Here is a 22,839-nt window from a genome sequence, read left to right as displayed (position 1 = left end):
GAATTGAGCTGTAGGCTTTTTGACATCACAGGGAATTGAGAAAACTAATGCCAAATGGCTGTTCCGCAACCTGACAGTATTTTTTTTATATATTGATAAATGTTCATGATTTGTGTGGCTGTTTTGATGTATTGATAAATATTCATGATGTGTGATGTTGTGTGGCTGATTTGATGTATTGATAAATATTCATGATTTGTGTCATTTTTGTTTATTAATCAGATCTACCAGTCAAACATAACCTTTTATGAGATTATGACACAATAAATCAATTTTGAGTTACTGTAGATATTATGTGAGCGATGATTTTTTTTGAATGTATTATAATTTACTGGATTTATTTATATTTCCATAGCCTGAAATTCAGAACCTGTTTTGTGCGGACATTCCATTCCTTGTACGCCGTGTCATTGCCAAACATGCATCACAATCTCAAACTCACTCCACACTGCCGTTTCCCACTTGGACAGAAGGAACATGGGTCTCCAGATCCTCAAAAAGTTATACAGCTGCACCATCGAGAGCATCCTGACTGGTTGCATCACCGCCTGGTATGGCAACTGCTTGGCCTCCGACCGCAAGGCACTACAGAGGGCAATGCGTACGGCCCAGTACATCACTGGGGCCAAGCTTCCTGCCATCCAGGACCTCTATACCAGGCGGTGTCAGAGAAAGGCCCAAAAAATTGTCAAAGACTCCAGCCACCCTAGTCATAGACTGTTCTCTCTGCTACCGCATGGCAAGCGGCACCAGAGCACCAAGTCTAGGTCCAAAAGGCTCCTTAACAGCTTCTACCCCCAAGCTATAAGACTGCTGAACAATTAATCAAATGGCCACCCGAACTATTTACATTGATCCCCCCCTTTGTTTTTACACTGCTGCTACTCGCTGTTTATTATCTATGCATAGTCACTTTACCCCTACCTACATGTACAAATTACCTTGACTAACCTGTACCCCCACATATTGACTCGGTACCGGTACCCTCCTGTATATAGCCTCGGTATTGTTATTTTATTGTGTTGCTTTTTATTTAATTTTTTATTTCGTTTATTTAGTAAATATTTTCTTAACTCTATTTCTTGAACTGCATTGTTGGTTAAGGGCTTGTAAGTTATTATTTCACTGTAAGGTCTACACCTGTTGTATTCGGCGCATGTGACAAATACAATTTGATTTGATTTGAGGACAAGGATGGAGATGGATAGAGTGGAATTATAGCTCAACCCAGGCTGCTTTTTCCAGTAGCTCAAAGTCGAAGGGGGAAACTCACCTCTTTAAAATGTCCTCACTAACTCTGTCTCCCTCCCAGGCACTTTATTCAATCACTGTGATGTGAGGAAGAACACCACCTAACTTCAGGTTAAGGACTGCAGGTCAAGTGGAGATCGCAGCCTGCGGGAGATCCTGTGAAACGTTGTCTATGTGAGTAGAAACTCTAAATAAGCACACACACACACACACACACACACACACACACACACACACTACCTTTACATAACTGCTTAGGCTTGACGTAGCCAGAATGAGACATAGGGCAGGAGTCAATCTATTGTTTCTGTTGTGTGAGTCAGCTTGATGTACAGTACACCCCCTTTTACAGGACACTAGGCCTATCGATCAGTAGCTTAGTGGTTAAGTGCGTTGTGCCAGTAACCGAAAGGTCGCTGGTTCTAATCCCCGAGCCGACTAGGTGAAAAATCTGTCGATGTGCCCTTGAGCCGGGCACTTAACCCTAATTGCTCCTGTAAGTCGCTCTGGATAAGAGTGTCTGATAAATGACTAAAATGTATATCTAGGGACCAAATGTAAAGTTTCAGGTAAGAGCAAAAAACTAAATGTTCCACTTTAGGGCTTACAGAAATGTGGTTGTTTTTAAATGAAGTAATTAAATGAACGGCTGGAATTGGATTGAAGGGGAATAACTCAATGGCAGTTACATTTTTGGAATTGACCCGGAACCTTGTTCTCTGCTGGGAGGAGCCTGCTGATTTAAATTGACCCCAACCCTGTTGACCTATGGCAGAATGAATTGGTACTGTTTCTAACAGTGTTGTTTGTGTGTCTCCCGGTTGCTAGGTACTCTGCAGAGAAAAACACCTTGATGCACTCCTGGTTAAGAGCGTTGTGCCAGTAACCGAAAGGTCGCTGGTTCTAATCCCCGAGCCGACTAGGTGAAAAATCTGTCGATGTGCCCTTGAGCAAGGCACTTAACCCTAATTGCTCCTGTAAGTTGCTCTGGATAAGAGCGTCTGCTAAATGACTAAAATGTAAAATGTAGCTGCTAATGGTCCTGAAGCTTCGGTATACACTCTCTCTGCTCTACTCCTTCGGCTGCTCAGTGAACAGGCTACTCTGGCGAATGGTGTTTGTTTAATAAAGTTAGATCAAAGTTGAATCAATGTCTGCAAGATCACATAGTGATAGCATTCTACATAACAGAACCCGATGCAATGGCATAGTGTAACGTTACTGTAAGAAGAAAAAAAAACACCACACCATTTCTCTCATGTGGGGAAAACTCAACAGCGCGCACCACCAGGTAAAATATATGCAGATCATGCATGACGTGTCACCGGTCAAATTTGACTCATTATCATTCATGATTCACAGTGAGAAATGTGAGTTACAAACATTTGTACATAATGTTGAGGAAAAAAAAGTCACACATGCGCAGAATGTGATGCGGAACTTCAGTTCTGGTGAAAAGGGATCCAGGGGGGCGGGACGGGGCCAGACAGAGCGGTTACCTACGAATCCGCAACGGCCAATTATATAAACTGCTACTATTAAAGGGGCAATATGCAATTCAAACAATAACAAGAAGAGAGAAATTAAACCACTCTCAAATGTATAGACGGCTATACAGTTTTAGTTTACAATTACGTTATTCACAAACAATGGAATAAAACAAGTTTATATTTCGCTTTTGATGGGCTATGACAGTTATATTCTTCAAGAATCAATGGGTATATCATCCATTTAAAAATCCAAAAATGGGTGTAGCAATCACAGATTACGCACTGAAATCTGCAATATTGATTACCTATTCCGATACATTGATGTCAAAATGTCACAAGAACCATAGTATATTATTAGAAACAAAATTAGGCTGGATAAGAGCGTCTGCTAAATGACGTAAATGTAAAATGTAGACAATAGATATGCACTCACTCACTCGCCAACGTTTTATTATGAGCTGTTTCTATACGGATGTTATTGAATGCAACAAACTGGCTACCTACCTGTCATTTCCAGAGATCCTCTCACTGACAGAAATAAAATAAATCTATATTTTGTTTTGCCAATTATATTTTCATGAATGTGTCTGTCATTTCAAGATGTAGCCAATATTCACCTAAATATATTGAAACTATAGACAGTATTTTCAGCCGGACCTTGACTTCGCTTGTTGTTCCACCGGAGGAATTTGAATGTTGCACAACTTGGCAGCCGTGTCGATGGAGGAGCACGAAGTACAAGTGGGCACAGTTTTATCATAAATATCGCGTTTAAATAACAATTGCCCTTAAATAAATTGTATGCTTCACATCGGCACAACACGAAACCAATATATCAACTGCAACAGCGTTGTAGTTTGAGGTAATTATGATTGTTTTAGCTAACGTTACATGGACTTTTCTCTGCGACTTTTCCCAGCTCGCTACCTAGCTGTTAGCATTACCAAGCTCAACAGTCGAGATCCTCTGTCCGGTTTTGGTGTGTTAAAATGTGCAATAATGCTAAGTATTTGTAACTAACAGCTGGTTGTTAGTGTGGGTGCGTTTGCAACATAGTGTAGAGTGTCCAATCAAACACGCATCTTTTGACCAATGGGTCAAATAATATGATAATTGTGTAGATAACGCTAAGAACCAATGGTCCAAAACCTCATGTCTATCAAAATCTTTTCAAAAGTTTTGTTTTTACGCTGGTAGGATGACTAGAATTAGGGTGACTACATCAATGGAGGCTAGAGGAAAAAAGTGGTCAAAAATCTGGATTCTGTGCAAGATTTACAGTAATTAGGGTGACTGGCAGGCTCACTTTCCCGTCATCTTTCTAATCGAATCCGCAGGACATAAAACGATATGGAGGTCAAATTGATATTAATTTAGACATGACGGGTAGTATTTATATATTTTAGTATACGGTTTTCATATTAATTCGAAATTCTTGTTCTTTTTCCGAAGATTACTCAAAAACAATCGTATTTGTGAAATGTCAGCGGAGCACTGAGCGTTTTATTTCAAAGCCTTTTATATTTAATTCAGCTCGTGTGATGCTAATTTAGGTGTTTGCGACTCGCGGAAACAACTTTGAAGACGACAACCACAAGATGGAAAATCCTCAAGTTTTTACGAGAAACCTACAACGATGAGAAACCTGCATCGATGGCAAGAGTTACGGATGTATTAGGTTACGAAATCTGACTTTTTGGATATAGTGCTAATGATATGTTAGAGAGAGACCCCACTGAACGATTCAGAAAATTTAATGATAATATCTGTCTTGGTAAAATGTATTTTGTAACATAAGGAAGTGACATTTCATCACCAAAGCGTGTTTTCACCCACTGGACACCATATAGTGTTAGCACATACTTTCTAAACCCAGCGGCGCAACATCCCGAGAACCGGGAACGCTTGCAAAACAGATCAAACAGACCAGGCCGGGAATTGAGAAGTAAATTATATAAGCGTTTTTTCCCTTTAGTAGTTAATTTTCTCAATCTAAAGGCACAACCTAGATTCGAGCCAATGGCTTAAGTGTCAATCAAATTGACGGTACAGTTGAAACCGGGGTTCATCCGTGAAGAGAACACTTCTCCAGCGTTCTTGTGTCCATCAAAGGTGGGCATTTGCCCACTGAAGTCGGTTACGACGCCGAGCCTCAGTCAGGTCAAGACCCTGGTGAGGACGACGAGCACGCAGATGAGCCAGTCAGGTCAAGACCCTGGTGAGGACGACGAGCACGCAGATGAGCCAGTCAGGTCAAGACCCCGGTGAGGACGACGAGCACGCAGATGAGCCAGTCAGGTCAAGACCCTGGTGAGGACGACGAGCACGCAGATGAGCCAGTCAGGTCAAGACCCTGGTGAGGACGACGAGCAGATGAGCTTCCCTGAGACAGTTTGTGCTGATATTCTTCGGTTGTGCAAACCCACAGTTTCATCAGCCGTCCGGGTGGCCGGTCTCAGACCATCCCGCCGGTGGAAAAGCCAGATGTGGAGGTCCTGGGTTGGCGTGGTTACACGTGGTCTGCGCTTGAGGCCGGTTGGACGTACTGCCAAATTCTCTCAAATGACTTATGGTAGAGAAATTAACATTAAATTATCTGGCAACTGCTTTGGTGGATATCCCTGAAGTCAACATGCCAATTGCACGCTCCCTCAACTTGAGACATCTGTGGCATTGTGTTGTGTTACAAAACTGCACATTTTAGTGGCCTTTTATTGTCCCCAGCACAAGGTGCACCTGTGTAATGATGAGGCTGTTTAATCAGCTTCTTGATATTCCACACCTGTTAGGTGGATGGATTATCTTGCCAAAGGAGTAATGCTCACTAACAGACATGTAAACAAATTTGTGCACAACATTTTAGAGAAATACGATTTTTGTGCGTATGAAAAATTTCGGGGATCTTTTATTTCAGCCCACGAAACATGGGACCAACACTTTGCATGTTGCGTTCATATTTTTATTCAGTATATGTAGCTCTCTACCTTACCAATAATAAGCATATTCTACCCCTCTTCTCTCCCTCACAGCCATGGCAGCGTTGTCGGAGGAAGTGCTGCTGGTGGTGAAGAGGGTCCGACAGAGGAAGCAGGATGGGACACTCTACCTGATGGCAGAGAGGATAGCCTGGGGACCAGAGGGGAAAGACCGTTTCACAGTCAGCCACCTGTATGCTGACATACGCTGTAAGTACTGAGTACCAGGCTACCGGCAGAACAGCTCACACAACACTTTGGCTTGGCTCTGTGTTGTGAAAGGGTAGTCTATCTGTACTGCGCTGGTCTGGCTACACCCCCCCCCCCATAGTCTCTGAAGCCATGCTGGAAAGGACAATGTGAACATTTTCAAGCACGGTGCTGTGAAAAGGGTAATAGAGGTTCATTGCTATGATTGGTTGATGATAGTTGTAAGACCTAGGCCTTTTCCCTGTTCAGGTCAGAAGATCAGCCCAGACGGCAAGGCCAAGATTCAGCTGCAGTTGGTCCTCCACACGGGGGAGAGCACCAACTTCCACTTCTCCAACGAGAGCACTGCCCTGAAGGACCGCGATGCAGCCAAGGACCTCCTCCAGCAGCTGCTGCCCAAGTTCAAGAAGCGGGCCAACAAGGAACTGGAGGAGAAGAACAGGTGGGTAGTATTCACCAGAAACTAAACGGAACCAAACAGGGAGAGACTTACCTGAATTTGTCCATTAGAAAGACTTCTGTTCGATGCGAAACGTTTTGCGATGTTTTGCGACTAATGAATACACCCCAGATCTCCATCGTTTCAACATAACGGAATGATTCCAGAGCAATACCGCTTAGCCTTAACTAGATTGCAACAACAACAAAAATAGCCAGCTAATATTTACTTTTGCTTACATGCTCTTATAACTTGGATAATTTCTGACTACAATATGTTATCAACCAAAGGCTGTTTGTGATGTATTGTTTTTCCCTCCCTCTCTAGAATGTTACAGGAAGATCCGGCGCTAATATTTACTTTTGCTTACATGCTCTTATAACTTGGATCATTTCTGACTACAATATGTTATCAACCAAAGGCTGTTTGTGATGTATTGTTTTTCCCTCCCTCTCTAGAATGTTACAGGAAGATCCGGCTCTGTTTCAGCTTTACAAGGATCTGGTGGTGTGTCAGGTGATCAGCGCTGAGGAGTTCTGGGCCAATCGGCTGAGCGTAAACAACGTGGACCACTCCCTCTCCAACAACAAGCAGGAAGTGGGCATCTCGGCAGCCTTCCTGGTGAGCTCGGCAATAATAGTGACTGTGTCCCCAAAATGGTCAAAAGCAGTGCACTATAAAAGGAATGGGGTGCCATTTGGGGACAAAACCAATGTTTCCCAAAACGGTCAAACTGTCCCCGTGTCCCGTTTATCCTGTCTTTCTGTCCAGCCCATGCTGACACCAGTCCGATGCTTTCAAATGTGCAGGGACTGCTGCACTATTGCACAATTCTGGAGAAAACAGATTGTTTTGGGACACAGGGAGTGTGAATGGTGGAGGATGGATAAAATGGTGATATCTGTGTGTTATTTCAGGCGGACATCCGGCCCCAGACAGATGGCTGTAACGGCCTGAGATACAACCTTACCTCTGACATTATCGAGTCAATCTTCAGGACGTACCCTGCAGGTAAGATACCTCCCCTTCTCTGTCATGGAAACCAATGGGAAGAGTTGACACGACGTTGTCACTTCACCTACTTGGTGATCGACCCGTAATGATTGGCCGTGCATGCTAGATGGGACTTTGGGCCCTGTTTGAATACCTTTCCAATAAATGTATGCATGCATGACTAAGTCGCTTTGGATAAAAGCGTCTGCTAAGTGGCATATATCATTTAAATTATATACACTGAGTGTACAAAACATTAGGAACACCTTCCTAATATTGAGTTGCACCCCATTTTGCCCTCAGAACAGCCTCAATTCGTCGGGGCATGGGATTCGAAGTTGTCGAAAGCGTTCCACAGGGATGCTGGCCCATGTTGACTCCAAACTGTTGAGCATGGAAAAACCCAGCAGCGTTGAAGTTCTTGACACAAACCGGTGCGCCTGGCACCTACTACCATACCCCGTTCAAAGGCACTTAAATATTTTGTCTTGCCCATTCACCCTCTGAATGGCACAAATACACACACACAATCCATGTCTCAATTGTCTCAAGGCTTAAAAATCCTTCTTTAACCTGTCTCCTCCCCTTCATCCACACTGATTTGAAGTGGATTTAACAAGTGACATCAATAAGGGATAATAGCTTTCACCTGGTCAGTCTGTCATGGAAAATGCAGGTGTTCCTAATGTTTTGTCCACTCAGTCTTTCATCCTCACTAGGTTATTCCTGATCTGTACATTATTGGATAAGGGAAGGTATCCAATCAGATCAGTGATTACATAAGATGTATTTTTTTTTTTTACGTATTCAAACAGGGCCATGTTTTTTGTTTGTTTTTAGCATCACACCAGTGTCCTATCTTGTCGTTGACAAACTTACCGTTTCCTCCCAGTGAAACAGAAGTACGGCGAGAACGTTCCTCATAACATGACAGAGAAGGAGTTCTGGACGCGGTTCTTCCAGTCCCACTACTTCCACCGAGACCGCATCAACACGGGCCTTCAGGACATCTTCTCCGAGTGTGCCAAGCAGGACGAGAAGGGTACAGACACTGGGCTTATAAAAACCGTATTCACAATGTTATCTTATTGGTAAAGCCTCCATCTTCTACACCTGAAGGGAGTGATACCTACATGTTGATGCTGTAATGATTAGTGTCTGTTTTTTTTAATGATGTGCATTTGCATATTCTGCAGGACTGAAGTCCATGGTGGTCCAAGGAGTGAAGAACCCAATGGTGGACCTGCTGTCACTGGAGGACAAGTCGTTAGATGAGGTGACGTTACGTTATTGGGTACCTTACACCATTAGGAACCAAACAGGATCTACCTGAATTTGTCCCAATAGAAATTCTTGATTTTGTTACAACTGTTTTTGCTAATGGATACATCCCTGGGTTGTGTTCATTAGGATGCACTGTAGCAGTGCCTAAAATGTAACACCTGCCAAATGCATTGGTGGGTAAGATATTTCACCAGCCATGTTGGCGGTGTTGGTGAGGACTCCTTGGTGCTCGCATTTCACTTTCACATTTATAGGAGAATAAATGCTGCACTAGCTGTTTTCAAAGTGTTTCTGACGTTTTTTTGTTTCATAGCTGGTAAATTGATCCACAAAGTCAAAAGAACTACAAATCCTATAGCCCATCCCACCTCGCGCTGCAGCACTGCCTGGCTGGGGGCTGTGTGAAGACCTGAGGAAAGATTCATTTTTAGAAGTGCTGTGCCACAGGCATAAAAGTTGGAAATTTACTTGAAACACCACAAAAGTCTAAATGAAGTGAGACTTTGTCCTTTGCGTTTCTTGGCTAAATGTATAATCCGGGGATCATTTCTGTATTTGTTTTTTAAAGTAACATATCTTGAAAACTTGATTGCTGACAAGCAAAATATTTGGGGGACTATGTCAACAATGGACTAATGAAACAAATACCAAAATAAAGTTTTGGGATGTAGTTTTCCTTTAAGTGTGAGTGAATACAGTATGGCGTTAAGCCACCAGGTCACTCCTCTACTACAACATACTGGATCTACAGCACACAATCCTGCGTGTGTCTCTTCAGTCCCCGCTCTTCCATAAGGTGTACTTTTATCTGTTTAAAAAAAAATAAAAAATCTGATTTTACTGCTTGCATGAGTTACTTGATGTGGAATAGAGTTCCATGTAGTCATGGCTCTATGTAGGACTGTGCGCCTCCCATATTCTGTTCTGGACTTGGGGAATGTGAAGAGACCTCTGGTGGCATGTCTTGTGGGGTATGCATGGGCGTCTGAGCTGTATGCTAGTGGTTTAAACAGACAGCACGGTGCATTCAACATGTCAATATGTCTCACAAATACAAGTGGTGATGAAGTCAATCTCCTCTACTTTGAGCCAGGAGAGATTGACATGAATATTATTGTTAGCTCTCATGTACATTTAACGACCAGCCGTGTTGCCCTGTTCTGGGCCAATTGTAATTTTCTTAAGTTCCTCTTTGTGGCAGCTGACCACACGACTGGACAGTAGTCCAGGTGCGACAAAACTAGGGCCTGTAGGACCTGCCTTTAGTTGAGGTTTAGTTAATGATTTGTCTCAAATACAAAGCTTTTTCGTTTTTGAAATATTTAGGACTAACTTATTTCTTGCCACCCGACTGCAGCTCTTTGTTAATTGTTGCAATGAATTCACTTGCTGTGGTAGCTGATATGTATAGTGTTGAGTCATCGGCATACATAGACACACACGCTTTACTCAGAGCCAGTGGCAGGTCATTTAGTAAAGGGGCCTAGACATCTGCCCTGGGGAATGCCTGACTCTACCTGGATTATGTTGGAGAGGCTTCCATTAAAGAACACCCTGTGTGTTCTGTTAGACAGGTAACTCTTTATCCACAATATAGCAGGGGGTGTAAAGCCATAACAAGAACACAGATCAACAGAAGAGAAACAGCAACAGAACACAGATCCTTTTGGTTCAGATAATACCTCACTGTTTCACTCCTTTTTTTTTTTTGTTGCCTGTTTCACAACCAAAGTTTATAATCTTCGGACAAAACGCATGTGGTATTTTGTTGGAGAGGTTGTGAGCATTCATTCACATTCTAATGCTGCCTGCCAGCTTACCATCCCCAATTCTTAACCTTAACCATAAGGTGGGAATACAGTTGGTCCTCTGTGGCTCAGTTGGTAGAGCAAGGGTCGTGGGTTTGATTCCCGCTGGGGCCACCCGTATGTAAAATGTATGCACACATGACCAGGTGGCTTTGGATAAAAGCGTCTGCTAATGGCTTATTATATTATTCAGTATGTCTCTGTCCAGGGTTATGGGTCTAACTCCACCTTCTATGTCCAACACTCATCACTGTCCTCTCTCCAGGGTTATGGGTCTAATGCCACAGCACCGTCTACGTCCAACACTAACAAGACCGTGAAGGAGAACAGTAACTCCGCCATCATCAAGCGGTTCAACCACCACAGTACCATGGTGCTGGCAGCAGGTTCCGGAAAGAAGGCGTGAGTTGATGATTTTAAGTACTTTCTTTCTCAAAAGTGATCTTCACTGCGGACCCGTGTGCTAACCTAGTGGTCTGTCTGTTCGGTCTTCATAGGGATGCTCCTAACGATCAGGCCTGTGAGACTAGCAGTACTGATGGAAACTCTAGGGACTCAGACTTCTTCCAACCACCTATTAAGAAGGTATGGTAATATCTCTGTTATTGTGAAGGCAAATCATTCAAGGTAAAGGCTCGCTTAGCGCTGAGCTTTATAAATATACTGAACAAAAATATAAAACGCAACAATTTCAACGATTTTACTGAGTTACACGGGGGGTATGAAAAATAAATAAAATAATGTATGCACTCACTAACTGTGTAAGTCGCTCTGGATAAGAGCGTCTGCTAAATGACTAAAATGTAAATGCAATATATGGAAATCAGTCAATTGAAATAAATTCATTAGGCCCAATCTATTGATTTCACTTGACTGGGAATACAGATAAGAATCAATTGGTCACAGATACCTTTAAAAAGTAGGGGCGTGGATCAGAACCAGTCTCTGGTGTGACCACCATTTGCCTCATGCAGTGCATCATATCTCCTTCGCATAGATTGATCAGGCTGTTGATTGTGGAATGTTGTCCCACTCCTCTTCAATGGCTGGGCGAAGTTGCTGGATATTGGCGGGAACTGGAACACGCTGTCGTACACGTCGATCCAGAGCATCCCAAACATGCTCAATAGGTGACATGTCTGGTGAGTATGCAGGTCATGGAAGAACTGGGACATTTTCAGCTTCCAGGAATTGTGTACCGATCCTTGCGACATGGGGCCGTGCATTATCATGCTGAAACATGAGTTGATGGCGGCGGATGAATGGCACGACAACGGGCCTCAGGATTTCGTATTGGTATCTGTGTGCATTCAAATTGGAATCAATCAAATGGAATTGTTCGTTGTCCGTAGCTTATGCCTGCCCATACCATAACCCCACCGCCACCATGGGACACTCTGTTCACAATGTTGACATCAGAAAACTGCTTACCCACACGACTCCATACACGTGGTCTGCAGTTGTGAGGCCGATTAGACGTACTGCCAAATTCTCTAAAATGACATTGGAGGCGGCTTAAGGTAGAGAAATTAACATGAAATTCTCTGGCAATAGCTCTGGCGGACATTCCTGCAAACAGCATGCCAATTGCACGCTCCCTCAACATTTGAGACATTTGTGGCATTGTGTTGTGTGACAAAACTGCACATTTTAGAGTGGCTTTTTATTGTCCCCAGCACAAGGTGCACCTGTGTAATGACCATGCTGTTTAATCAGTTTCTTGATATGCCACACCTGTCAGGTGGATGTATTATCTTGGCAAAGGAGAAATGTTCGCAAACAGGGATGTAAACAAATTTGTGCACAAAATTTGAGAGAAATAAGCCTTTTTGTACGTATGAAACATTTCTGGGATCTTTTATTTCAGCTCACGAAACATGGGACCAACACTTTACGTTTTTTATATTTTTGTTCAGTGTACATTATGAGCATTGACACAGTAAAAGCATTCATCTCACTGCTATGCCTCTGCTATAGGCACTCACCCTTTATGATGGTACAGAGAACCATACAATGTGCTTGCTTTCCAAGATGAGTTGGCACTTTTGTTATTAAAGCTGTGGTGAGATATTTCAGGTGAAGTTGTTAAAGCTGTGGTGGGATATTTCAGGTGAAAATACAAGACGTCGTAGAGTACGAGGACCTTCACAAGGAGAACGGGAGGAAGACAGTCGCTCTGAACCTCAAGAAGTCTGACAGGTGGGTTGTATATCACTGAGTGGGTGCTCTGCTCTGTCTGGTGTGGTTGTTCATGGACATCATACTTTGGAACTAGTATGCTCTGGTTCTTTCTCTACCCCTGGTTCTTTCTCTACCCCTGGTTCGTTCTCTACCCCCTGGTTCGTTCTCTACCCCCTGGTTCTTTCTCTACCCCCTGGTTCTTTCTCTACCCCCTGGTTCTTTCTCTACCCCGGTTCTTTCTCTACCCCCGGTTCTTTCTCTACTCCCCCTGGTTCTTTCTCTACCCCCTGGTTCTTTCTCTACCCCCTGGTTCTTTCTCTACCCCCTGGTTCTTTCTCTACCCCCTGGTTCTTTCTCTACCCCTGGTTCTTTCTCTACCCCCTGGTTCTTTCTCTACCCCCTGGTTCTTTCTCTACCCCCTGGTTCTTTCTCTACCCCTGGTTCTTTCTCTACCCCTCGTTTTTAACTGAATGCATCCAAATAGTCGACTGTGTTCTCTCCATGGTTGGAGTCGAATTGAAGTCAGTCAATTCAGGAAGTTAATTTAAATTTCCATTCAATAATTTAAAAAATGACATATATTTTCAACGATTTTCTCAAACTGAAAAGTAGAAGCTATTTAATTCTAAATTTGTGCAATTCTTTTTTAAAATCACTTCCTGAACTGACTGCCTTCAATTCTAATCACTTCCTGAACTGACTGCCTTCAATTTGAATTGACCCCAACCCTGGTTCTCTCACATACTCTCTAGTGATGGGAAGTTCGGCTCTTTTTACAGATTACCCCCCCCACCACCCGTCGTTCAGTCCCAAAAAACGAATTGTTCGACTAATTTCGTTCATTTGAGTCAGTTAATGCCCAGAGAGCACGCAGGATGCCCCACCGGTGAACGATAAAACTTTGAGTCATGATTCTAAAAGCCTCTCGTTCACATGGCCTTCACCATAAGGGGCTTACTGGAGCTGTCATTTGTGACTGAGAGATGATTATTTATTGATACATTTGAAACAAGGTCTAGTTGTGGCCGCAACAAGACTAGATTGTGAACAACTCTTGGCGGAATGCATTGCTTGACTGCTGTGAGAGTGATGAGCACAATATCGTTCGCGAACTGCAGCCCCCCCCCCCCACCCAAATGATTCGTGCTTGAGTTTGTTGAGCAGAGGCTGTGTATGTTTCGGTTCTACAAAGCTGCGTCCATCATAACATTCAGTAATCAATTAGTTGCGTTCATTGCACCATGCGATCACTTATCAGTTCTAAACAAGTATTTTTCTTCTCCTGCCACATGATCTATTTCCCCTCGCGCCAGTTGCTGGTTACGGTACGTCTCCAGAGCCTCTTGAGTACGTATTTAATCCCGCTGTAGAATTCGTTGCGGCCAGCATGTCAAACAAACAACTAAAATGAACAAGTCACTGGGGAAAAAGGAAATCATGACTGGAGTCAGTAAAAAGAGTAGTTAAAATAGAATGACTTGTTCGCCAACTGCACATCACTAATACTCTCATGGTAATGTCTGTAAATTACGTCTCTGTTCTTCCAGGTACTCTCATGGTAATGTCTGTAAATTACGTCTCTGTTCTTCCAGGTACTCTCATGGTAATGTCTGTAAATTACGTCTCTGTTCTTCCAGGTACTCTCATGGTAATGTCTGTAAATTACGTCTCTGTTCTTCCAGGTACTCTCATGGTAATGTCTGTAAATTACGTCTCTGTTCTTCCAGGTACTCTCATGGTAATGTCTGTAAATTACGTCTCTGTTCTTCCAGGTACTCTCATGGTAATGTCTGTAAATTACGTCTCTGTTCTTCCAGGTACTCTCATGGTCCTGTGCCTCTCCTGCCCCAACAGTACACCACCAGTCAAGACATCATCAACTCTGTCAACTGTATAAAGCATGAAATAGCCAGCTACAAGCCCTGCCTTACTCAGGTTAGATACCACTCCGCTAGCCAGCTACAAGCCCTGCCTTACTCAGGTTAGATACCACTCTGCTAGCCAGCTACAAGCCCTGCCTTACTCAGGTTAGATACCACTCTGCTAGCCAGCTACAAGCCCTGCCTTACTCAGGTTAGATATCACTCTGCTAGCCAGCTACAAGCCCTGCCTTACTCAGGTTAGATACCACTCTGCTAGCCAGCTACAAGCCCTGTCTTACTCAGGTTAGATATCACTCTGCTAGCCAGCTACAAGCCCTGTCTTACTCAGGTTAGATACCACTCTGCTAGCCAGCTACAAGCCCTGTCTTACTCAGGTTAGAAACCACTCCGCTAGCCAGCTACAAGCCCTGTCTTACTCAGGTTAGAAACCACTCCGCTAGCCAGCTACAAGCCCTGCCTTACTCAGGTTAGATACCACTCTGCTAGCCAGCTACAAGCCCTGCCTTACTCAGGTTAGATACCACTCTGCTAGCCAGCTACAAGCCCTGTCTTACTCAGGTTAGATACCACTCTGCTAGCCAGCTACAAGCCCTGTCTTACTCAGGTTAGATACCACTCTGCTAGCCAGCTACAAGCCCTGCCTTACTCGGGTTAGATATCACTCTGCTAGCCAGCTACAAGCCCTGTCTTACTCAGGTTAGATACCACTCTGCTAACCAGCTACAAGCCCTGCCTTACTCAGGTTAGATACCACTCTGCTAGCCAGCTACAAGCCCTGCCTTACTCAGGTTAGATATCACTCTGCTAGCCAGCTACAAGCCCTGTCTTACTCAGGTTAGATACCACTCTGCTAGCCAGCTACAAGCCCTGCCTTACTCAGGTTAGATACCACTCTGCTAGCCAGCTACAAGCCCTGTCTTACTCAGGTTAGATATCACTCTGCTAGCCAGCTACAAGCCCTGTCTTACTCAGGTTAGATATCACTCTGCTAGCCAGCTACAAGCCCTGCCTTACTCAGGTTAGATACCACTCTGCTAGCCAGCTACAAGCCCTGTCTTACTCAGGTTAGATACCACTCTGCTAGCCAGCTACAAGCCCTGCCTTACTCAGGTTAGATATCACTCTGCTAGCCAGCTACAAGCCCTGCCTTACTCAGGTTAGATACCACTCTGCTAGCCAGCTACAAGCCCTGTCTTACTCAGGTTAGATACCACTCTGCTAGCCAGCTTCAAGCCCTGCCTTACTCAGGTTAGATATCACTCTGCTAGCCAGCTACAAGCCCTGCCTTACTCAGGTTAGATATCACTCTGCTAGCCAGCTACAAGCCCTGCCTTACTCAGGTTAGATACCACTCTGCTAGCCAGCTACAAGCCCTGCCTTACTCAGGTTAGATACCACTCTGTTTCTCCACTAATCTCTGAAATCCAGAACTAAAATCTTGCGTTATTGCGTCAGAGGCTCGATTTAGGTTCTAGGGAGGAGAGGTTGAGAGAAAGATACTAAAGTATGTTTGTTTGTTGAATTCTGTTTATTTGTTCGAAAGGTATTTTTACCAGTTGTGATCCTCCATTACAGGTGATGTCCAGCAGTACAGCCAGTTGTGCCATCGCTGCCCTCTCCCCAGGGGGTATTCTCATGCAGGCGTTAGCACAGCAAGCCATTAACCGTGAGTTTACTGATGCCATTTGTTCATTTATTTACCTAATGAGTAGATTTAAAATCTGGCTCGCCTATTAGGATTGTGCTTCATCATCTGATGAAGAGGTTGGAAGACGTTAGTTTTGTAAATGCACCCACCCAGTCAGTCAGGCGTCGGCCATTTGTCAGTCAGTTATCTGTCATCAGTCAGTCGGTCAGCCGTCACTCATTCGTCGGTCAGCCGTCAGTCAGCCATCCGTCAGCCAGCCATACATCAGCCAGCGGTCAGTCATCCGTAAGTCAACCGTCAGTTGTCCGCCAGCCGTCAGCCGGTCATCATGAATCGATTTTCTGACCAATGCATGCTACATTTGGATCGATTTCTGACTAATGCATGCTACATTTGGATCGGTTTGGGGTCCGCAGACCGACGCAGTCTTAACTGAAACATTTTAATTGGGGACTGATGCGTATCGGTGAATCGTTACATCCGCCGGTCGTCCGTCAGTCAGTCATCAACACAGATGTTCTCTTATGTTGTGTTATTGCTTGTTTCTTGGTTACAGAGATGGTGCCCAGTGACGTCCAGGGGGAGCTGAAGCATCTGTACACGGCTGCTGGGGAGCTGCTGAGACACTTCTGGTCCTGTTTTCCTGTCAACACACCCTTCCTGGAAGAGAAGGTGACTACTGCTTGAAGGGGCAATCTGCAGTTCAAACAATAACAAAGCTGCTACCCCACCACTGTTTTGATAAACAGTTGAGGAATATCGCTGGAGAAATGTTAACCACTCTCAAATCCTTTTACCATCCATCTACTGCCTACTGCAACCCTAGGTCTATAATCGTGTGGGCTGTCAGTACAGATGTAATGATTCACCGATACGCATCGGTCCCCGATTCAAAAGTTTAAGATGGTAGTGCTTCGGTCCGCGGACCCCAAACGATCCAAATGTAGCATGCATTGGTCAGAAAATCGATTCAAACATTAGGAATTGCTGATTCACGAAAATGTTCTGTTCATATTACTTTTTTTGTAACTTTTGAAAAATGTATTTTGTGACAACTGGTGCGTCCCCTGTGGGGTGTCTCTGATCTGGTGGGGGTAGATGTCTAGTCTCCATTATGACTCTAATCTGGTAGTGGGGGGGTAGATGTCTAGTCTCCATTATGGCTCTAATCTGGTAGTGGGGTGGTAGATGTCTAGTCTCCATTATGGCTCTAATCTGGTAGTGGGGTGGTAGATGTCTAGTCTCCATTATGGCTCTAATCTGGTAGTGGGGGGGTAGATGTCTAGTCTCCATTATGGCTCTAATCTGGTAGTGGGGGGGTAGATGTCTAGTCTCCATTATGGCTCTAATCTGATAGTGTAGTGGGGTGGTAGATGTCTAGTCTCCATTATGGCTCTAATCTGGTAGTGGGGGGGGTAGATGTCTAGTCTCCATTATGGCTCTAATCTGGTAGTGGGGTGGTAGATGTCTAGTCTCCATTATGGCTCTAATCTGGTAGTGGGGTATTAGATGTCTAGTCTCCATTATGGCTCTAATCTGGTAGTGGGGTGGTAGATGTCTAGTCTCCATTATGGCTCTAATCTGGTAGTGGGGGGGTAGATGTCTAGTCTCCATTATGACTCTAATCTGGTAGTGGGGTGGTAGATGTCTAGTCTCCATTATGGCTCTAATCTGGTAGTGGGGTATTAGATGTCTAGTCTCCATTATGGCTCTAATCTGGTAGTGGGGTGGTAGATGTCTAGTCTCCATTATGGCTCTAATCTGGTAGTGGGGTATTAGATGTCTAGTCTCCATTATGGCTCTAATCTGGTAGTGGGGTATTAGATGTCTAGTCTCCATTATGACTCTAATCTGGTAGTGGGGTGTTAGATGTCTAGTCTCCATTATGGCTCTAATCTGGTAGTGGGGTATTAGATGTCTAGTCTCCATTATGGCTCTAATCTGGTAGTGGGGTAGTAGATGTCTAGTCTCCATTATGGCTCTAATCTGGTAGTGGGGGGTAGATGTCTAGTCTCCATTATGGCTCTAATCTGGTAGTGGGGGGTAGATGTCTAGTCTCCATTATGGCTCTAATCTGGTAGTGGGGGGGTAGATGTCTAGTCTCCATTATGGCTCTAATCTGTGGTAGTGGGGTATTAGAGGTCTAGTCTCCATTATGGCTCTAATCTGGTAGTGGGGTGGTAGATGTCTAGTCTCCATTATGGCTCTAATCTGGTAGTGGTGTGGTAGATGTCTAGTCTCCATTATGGCTCTAATCTGGTAGTGGGGTATTAGAGGTCTAGTCTCCATTATGGCTCTAATCTGGTAGTGGTGTGGTAGATGTCTAGTCTCCATTATGGCTCTAATCTGGTAGTGGGGTATTAGATGTCTAGTCTCCATTATGGCTCTAATCTGGTAGTGGGGTGGTAGATGTCTAGTCTCCATTATGACTCTAATCTGGTAGTGGGGGTGGTAGATGTCTAGTCTCCATTATGACTCTAATCTGGTAGTGGGGTGGTAGATGTCTAGTCTCCATTATGGCTCTAATCTGGTAGTGGGGTGGTAGATGTCTAGTCTCCATTATGGCTCTAATCTGGTAGTGGGGGTATTAGATGTCTAGTCTCCATTATGGCTCTAATCTGGTAGTGGGGTGGTAGATGTCTAGTCTCCATTATGGCTCTAATCTGGTAGTGGGGTGGTAGATGTCTAGTCTCCATTATGACTCTAATCTGGTAGTGGGGGGGGTAGATGTCTAGTCTCCATTATGGCTCTAATCTGGTAGTGGGGTGGTAGATGTCTAGTCTCCATTATGGCTCTAATCTGGTAGTGGTAGTGGGGTATTAGATGTCTAGTCTCCATTATGGCTCTAATCTGGTAGTGGGGTGGTAGATGTCTAGTCTCCATTATGACTCTAATCTGGTAGTGGGGGGGTAGATGTCTAGTCTCCATTATGGCTCTAATCTGGTAGTGGGGTGGTAGATGTCTAGTCTCCATTATGGCTCTAATCTGGTAGTGGGGTGGTAGATGTCTAGTCTCCATTATGGCTCTAATCTGGTAGTGGGGTGGTAGATGTCTAGTCTCCATTATGGCTCTAATCTGGTAGTGAGGTGGTAGATGTCTAGTCTCCATTATGGCTCTAATCTGGTAGTGGGGGGGGTAGATGTCTAGTCTCCATTATGGCTCTAATCTGGTAGTGGGGTGGTAGATGTCTAGTCTCCATTATGGCTCTAATCTGGTAGTGGGGTGGTAGATGTCTAGTCTCCATTATGGCTCTAATCTGGTAGTGGGGTGGTAGATGTCTAGTCTCCATTATGGCTCTAATCTGGTAGTGGGGTGGTAGATGTCCAGTCTCCATTATGGCTCGGATCAGGAGGGGGGTAGATGTCCAGTCTCCATTATGACTCTAATCTGATAGTGGGGTGGTAGATGTCTAGTCTCCCTTATGGCTCAGATCAGGTGTACATACATAATTTACACACTCACAGTCCGCTCGGACAGATCCAGGCCACACACACACACACAGCCAATCAAATGCATTTATATAGCTCCTTTTTACATCCCCATATGTCAGAAAGTGCTTATACAGAAACTAAGCCTAAACCTCAAAAGAGGATCCAGAGAGGCTCCAGCCCAGAGGCTCAGGCGGCTCCAGCCCAGAGGCTCAGGCGGCTCCAGCCCAGAGGCTCAGGCGGCTCCAGCCCAGAGGCTCAGGCGGCTCCAGCCCAGAGGCTCAGGCGGCTCCAGCCCAGAGGCTCAGGCGGCTCCAGCCCAGAGGCTCAGGCGGCTCCAGCCCAGAGGCTCAGGCGGCTCCAGCCCAGAGGCTCAGGCGGCTCCAGCCCAGAGGCTCAGGCGGCTCCAGCCCAGAGGCTCAGGCGGCTCCAGCCCAGAGGCTCAGGCGGCTCCAGCCCAGAGGCTCAGGCGGCTCCAGCCCAGAGGCTCAGGCGGCTCCAGCCCAGAGGCTCAGGCGGCTCCAGCCCAGAGGCTCAGACGGCTCATGAGCTCCATCAGCAGCAGATTGTAATGTAGAATGGAAAATGTGTTTATGCAACAAACGGAAAATGTATGTGTTTATGCAACAAATGGAAAATGTGTGTTTATGCAACAAACGTTAGTGCGTCAAATCGTATCACATCAATCCGTTCTCTAATCAAACCGAATTGCACCGACTTGTTTAAAAGTCATATTTATCGTTCCTGTATCGTATCGGAGCCTGTGTGTCTAGATACGCATTGAATCATCTTGGAGGGAAAATATGCACATCCCTTGCTGTCGGTCATTGCATCCATGGGTCAATCTATGAATTTGATTTCATTCTTACTTCCCTTTCTATGACCTTTCAAAGCAGGAAGTGAAGGCCAGGGCAGGAAAAACTCATGACAATAGAGCCGGTAACGCTGGGCCCCCATGTAGCTCAGTGGGTAGAGCATGGCGCTTGCAACGCCAGGGTTGTGGGTTCGATTCCCACGGGGGACCAGTATGGAAAATGTACGCACTCACTAAACTGTAAGTCGCTCTGGATAAGAGCGTCTGCTAAAATGACAAAAATGTAACTCTGTTGCCGGTAACTCTTGCACGTCTTTTCTCCTGTGTGTATCAGGTGGTGAAGATGAGGGCCAACCTGGAGAGATTCCAGATGACCAAGCTCCGCCCCTTCCAGGAGAAGATCCAGCGTCAATACTTGAGTACTAACGTAAGGCCCCAGCCTAGAGACTCATCATTTTTTCTAATCGGGTATCTAATAGTGTTAATACTAATAGTATGAGACCTTTTTTTTTTAAGAATACAATTTCTCCAAGTGCTATAGGGAGGTCCTGTCTGGATTAGTTGGTAGAGCACGGCAGGGTTGTGGGTTTGATTCCCAAATCTGCTGCACCCATATGAAAAATGTATGCGTTCATGACTGTAAGTCGCTTTGGATAAAAGTGTCTGCTAAATGGCATATGTTAAAAATAATACTATAGACTACCTTTTTCAAAGAGCACCTTGCATACAGAGTTTTTATTTTATTTTTAAAGACTGTAACCCTTGAGATAGCTCCAGCATATTATCTCTTCTTCCGCTCAGAATAAGATGCCTTTTGTTTTAAATCTCTCCCACAGCTTACTGGTCACCTGGAGGACATGTTTCAGATGGCCTACAATAAATTCCACGCCTGGCAAACACGTCGGATGATGAGGAAAACCTGAGAGGAGAGAAACGAACGGATGGCTTGTCAGAGAGAATGGAAGGATGACAAAAGAAAGAAAGAATGAATGAATGAATGAACGAGTACAAGATAGATGGCCCTTAGCCTAACCTACCAGGCTGCTGTGACAGAGGAGAGAGTCCCAGGGGGTGTCACTGTGTCTGTGTGGTGGGATGAAGATCCAGGCGGTGCTGCTGCTAGCCTGCTAAAAACCCCACAGTTCCGGCAGAAAGACAGACTAACTCACTGGATCTCAATCACAAATTACTCTTAATTAGTTTCTTTTTTGTTTTTGCATTTTCCTCAATGAATGGGAAGATGTCGCGGGATCATGACTCTCCGATTTATAAGGGTTGAACGAACATAGACAAACGTTTTAAATTGTATAGAACGACCAAACTTCAGACGGGAAGTCGAAAGGAACTCAGGAACTGAACAGACAATGTCAAATAATAATACATTTTATAAGCAAAAGGGACTGTGATGTGAAGCTAAAGACCTAATGTGGGATGCTTTTATCAGTACACACTCGTAGTACAGAGATTTAAGGGTGGCGATGGAGAGCTCAATACAGATACTATTCCCTATATAGTGCACAACTTTTGACTAGGGCCTGATTGGCTCTGGTCGAAAGTAGTGCACTGTACAGGGAATAGGGTGCTATTCGGGAGGGAGACCATGACTCTGCCCCAATCACACTTTAAAACTGCACTGGTATGTAATGTCTGTTCTGTTTACAGCTGCACTGAAGACAAAGTGTCTGGATGTTACTCAAACATTAAAGTGAAATATTCATGCTTTTTTTGTTTATTCTGTCTGACTGGTTTTAGCTCGTTTCTTTTAATGTGTGTTCAGTAGTTTGTGAGGCTGTTTTTTTTATATATGATCTATTATGGGTGGAAAGTGTGGGATGAAGTTGCCCCTAGACACCGATCTGAGGTCATATTTGCTTTTTCCCCACTAGTGGTTAAGGTTAGGATTTGGGAAGGGGAAACTACACCCCAGAGCTGTGTTCAACCTGAAGGATTCCATGTAGTTGTTGTCGTCTAAATTCTTCAGAAATCCACAACCGTCAGAATGAAGACTAGGCTCTATAGCCTAGCCTGGTTACACCAGAGTGAATGTGTTGTGTTCCGTCTGGTGGGTTAACCAGGCTATAGGCTCTCGGCACCAGAGTGAATGTGTTGTGTTGTTCAGTCTGGTGGGTTAACCAGGCTATAGGCTCTCCGGCACCAGAGTGAATGTGTTGTGTTGTTCAGTCTGGTGGGTTAACCAGGCTATAGGCTCTCCGGCACCAGAGTGAATGTGTTGTGTTCAGTCTGGTGGGTTAACCAGGCTATAGGCTCTCCGGCACCAGAGTGAATGTGTTGTGTTGTTCAGTCTGGTGGGTTAACCAGGCTATAGGCTCTCGGCACCAGAGTGAATGTGTTGTGTTCAGTCTGGTGGGTTAACCAGGCTATAGGCTCTCGGCACCAGAGTGAATGTGTTGTGTTCCGTCTGGTGGGTTAACCAG

General features: G+C 44.6%; 1 protein-coding gene across 2 annotated transcripts; it reads left to right on the top strand.

Annotated features, from left to right (window-relative positions):
* Positions 1-3,446: 3,446 nt before the first annotated feature.
* Positions 3,447-22,123, top strand: gtf2h1 (general transcription factor IIH, polypeptide 1). Of its 2 annotated transcripts, XM_041849822.2 has the most exons (15): positions 3,447-3,603; positions 5,771-5,926; positions 6,176-6,368; positions 6,824-6,986; positions 7,283-7,376; positions 8,251-8,400; positions 8,555-8,634; positions 10,716-10,852; positions 10,948-11,035; positions 12,561-12,649; positions 14,449-14,566; positions 16,090-16,180; positions 16,719-16,834; positions 20,739-20,831; positions 21,241-22,123. In XM_041849822.2, the coding sequence occupies exons 2-15, from the start codon at positions 5,773-5,775 to the stop codon at positions 21,325-21,327; spliced, it is 1,653 nt and encodes a 550-aa protein (XP_041705756.2). In that variant the 5' UTR covers positions 3,447-3,603; positions 5,771-5,772; the 3' UTR covers positions 21,328-22,123. The 2 variants fall into 2 exon arrangements, with proteins under 2 accessions (XP_041705756.2, XP_041705757.1); XM_041849823.1 differs by lacking the exon at positions 16,719-16,834 and having other exon boundaries at positions 21,241-21,330.
* The last annotated feature ends 716 nt before the right edge of the window (positions 22,124-22,839 follow it).

Source organism: Coregonus clupeaformis, chromosome 26 (assembly GCF_020615455.1).
Source record: "Coregonus clupeaformis isolate EN_2021a chromosome 26, ASM2061545v1, whole genome shotgun sequence".
Taxonomy (NCBI): Eukaryota; Metazoa; Chordata; class Actinopteri; order Salmoniformes; family Salmonidae; genus Coregonus; species Coregonus clupeaformis.
Note: the sequence above shows the minus strand (reverse complement) of the source record. Positions and strands in the feature narration are given on the sequence as shown.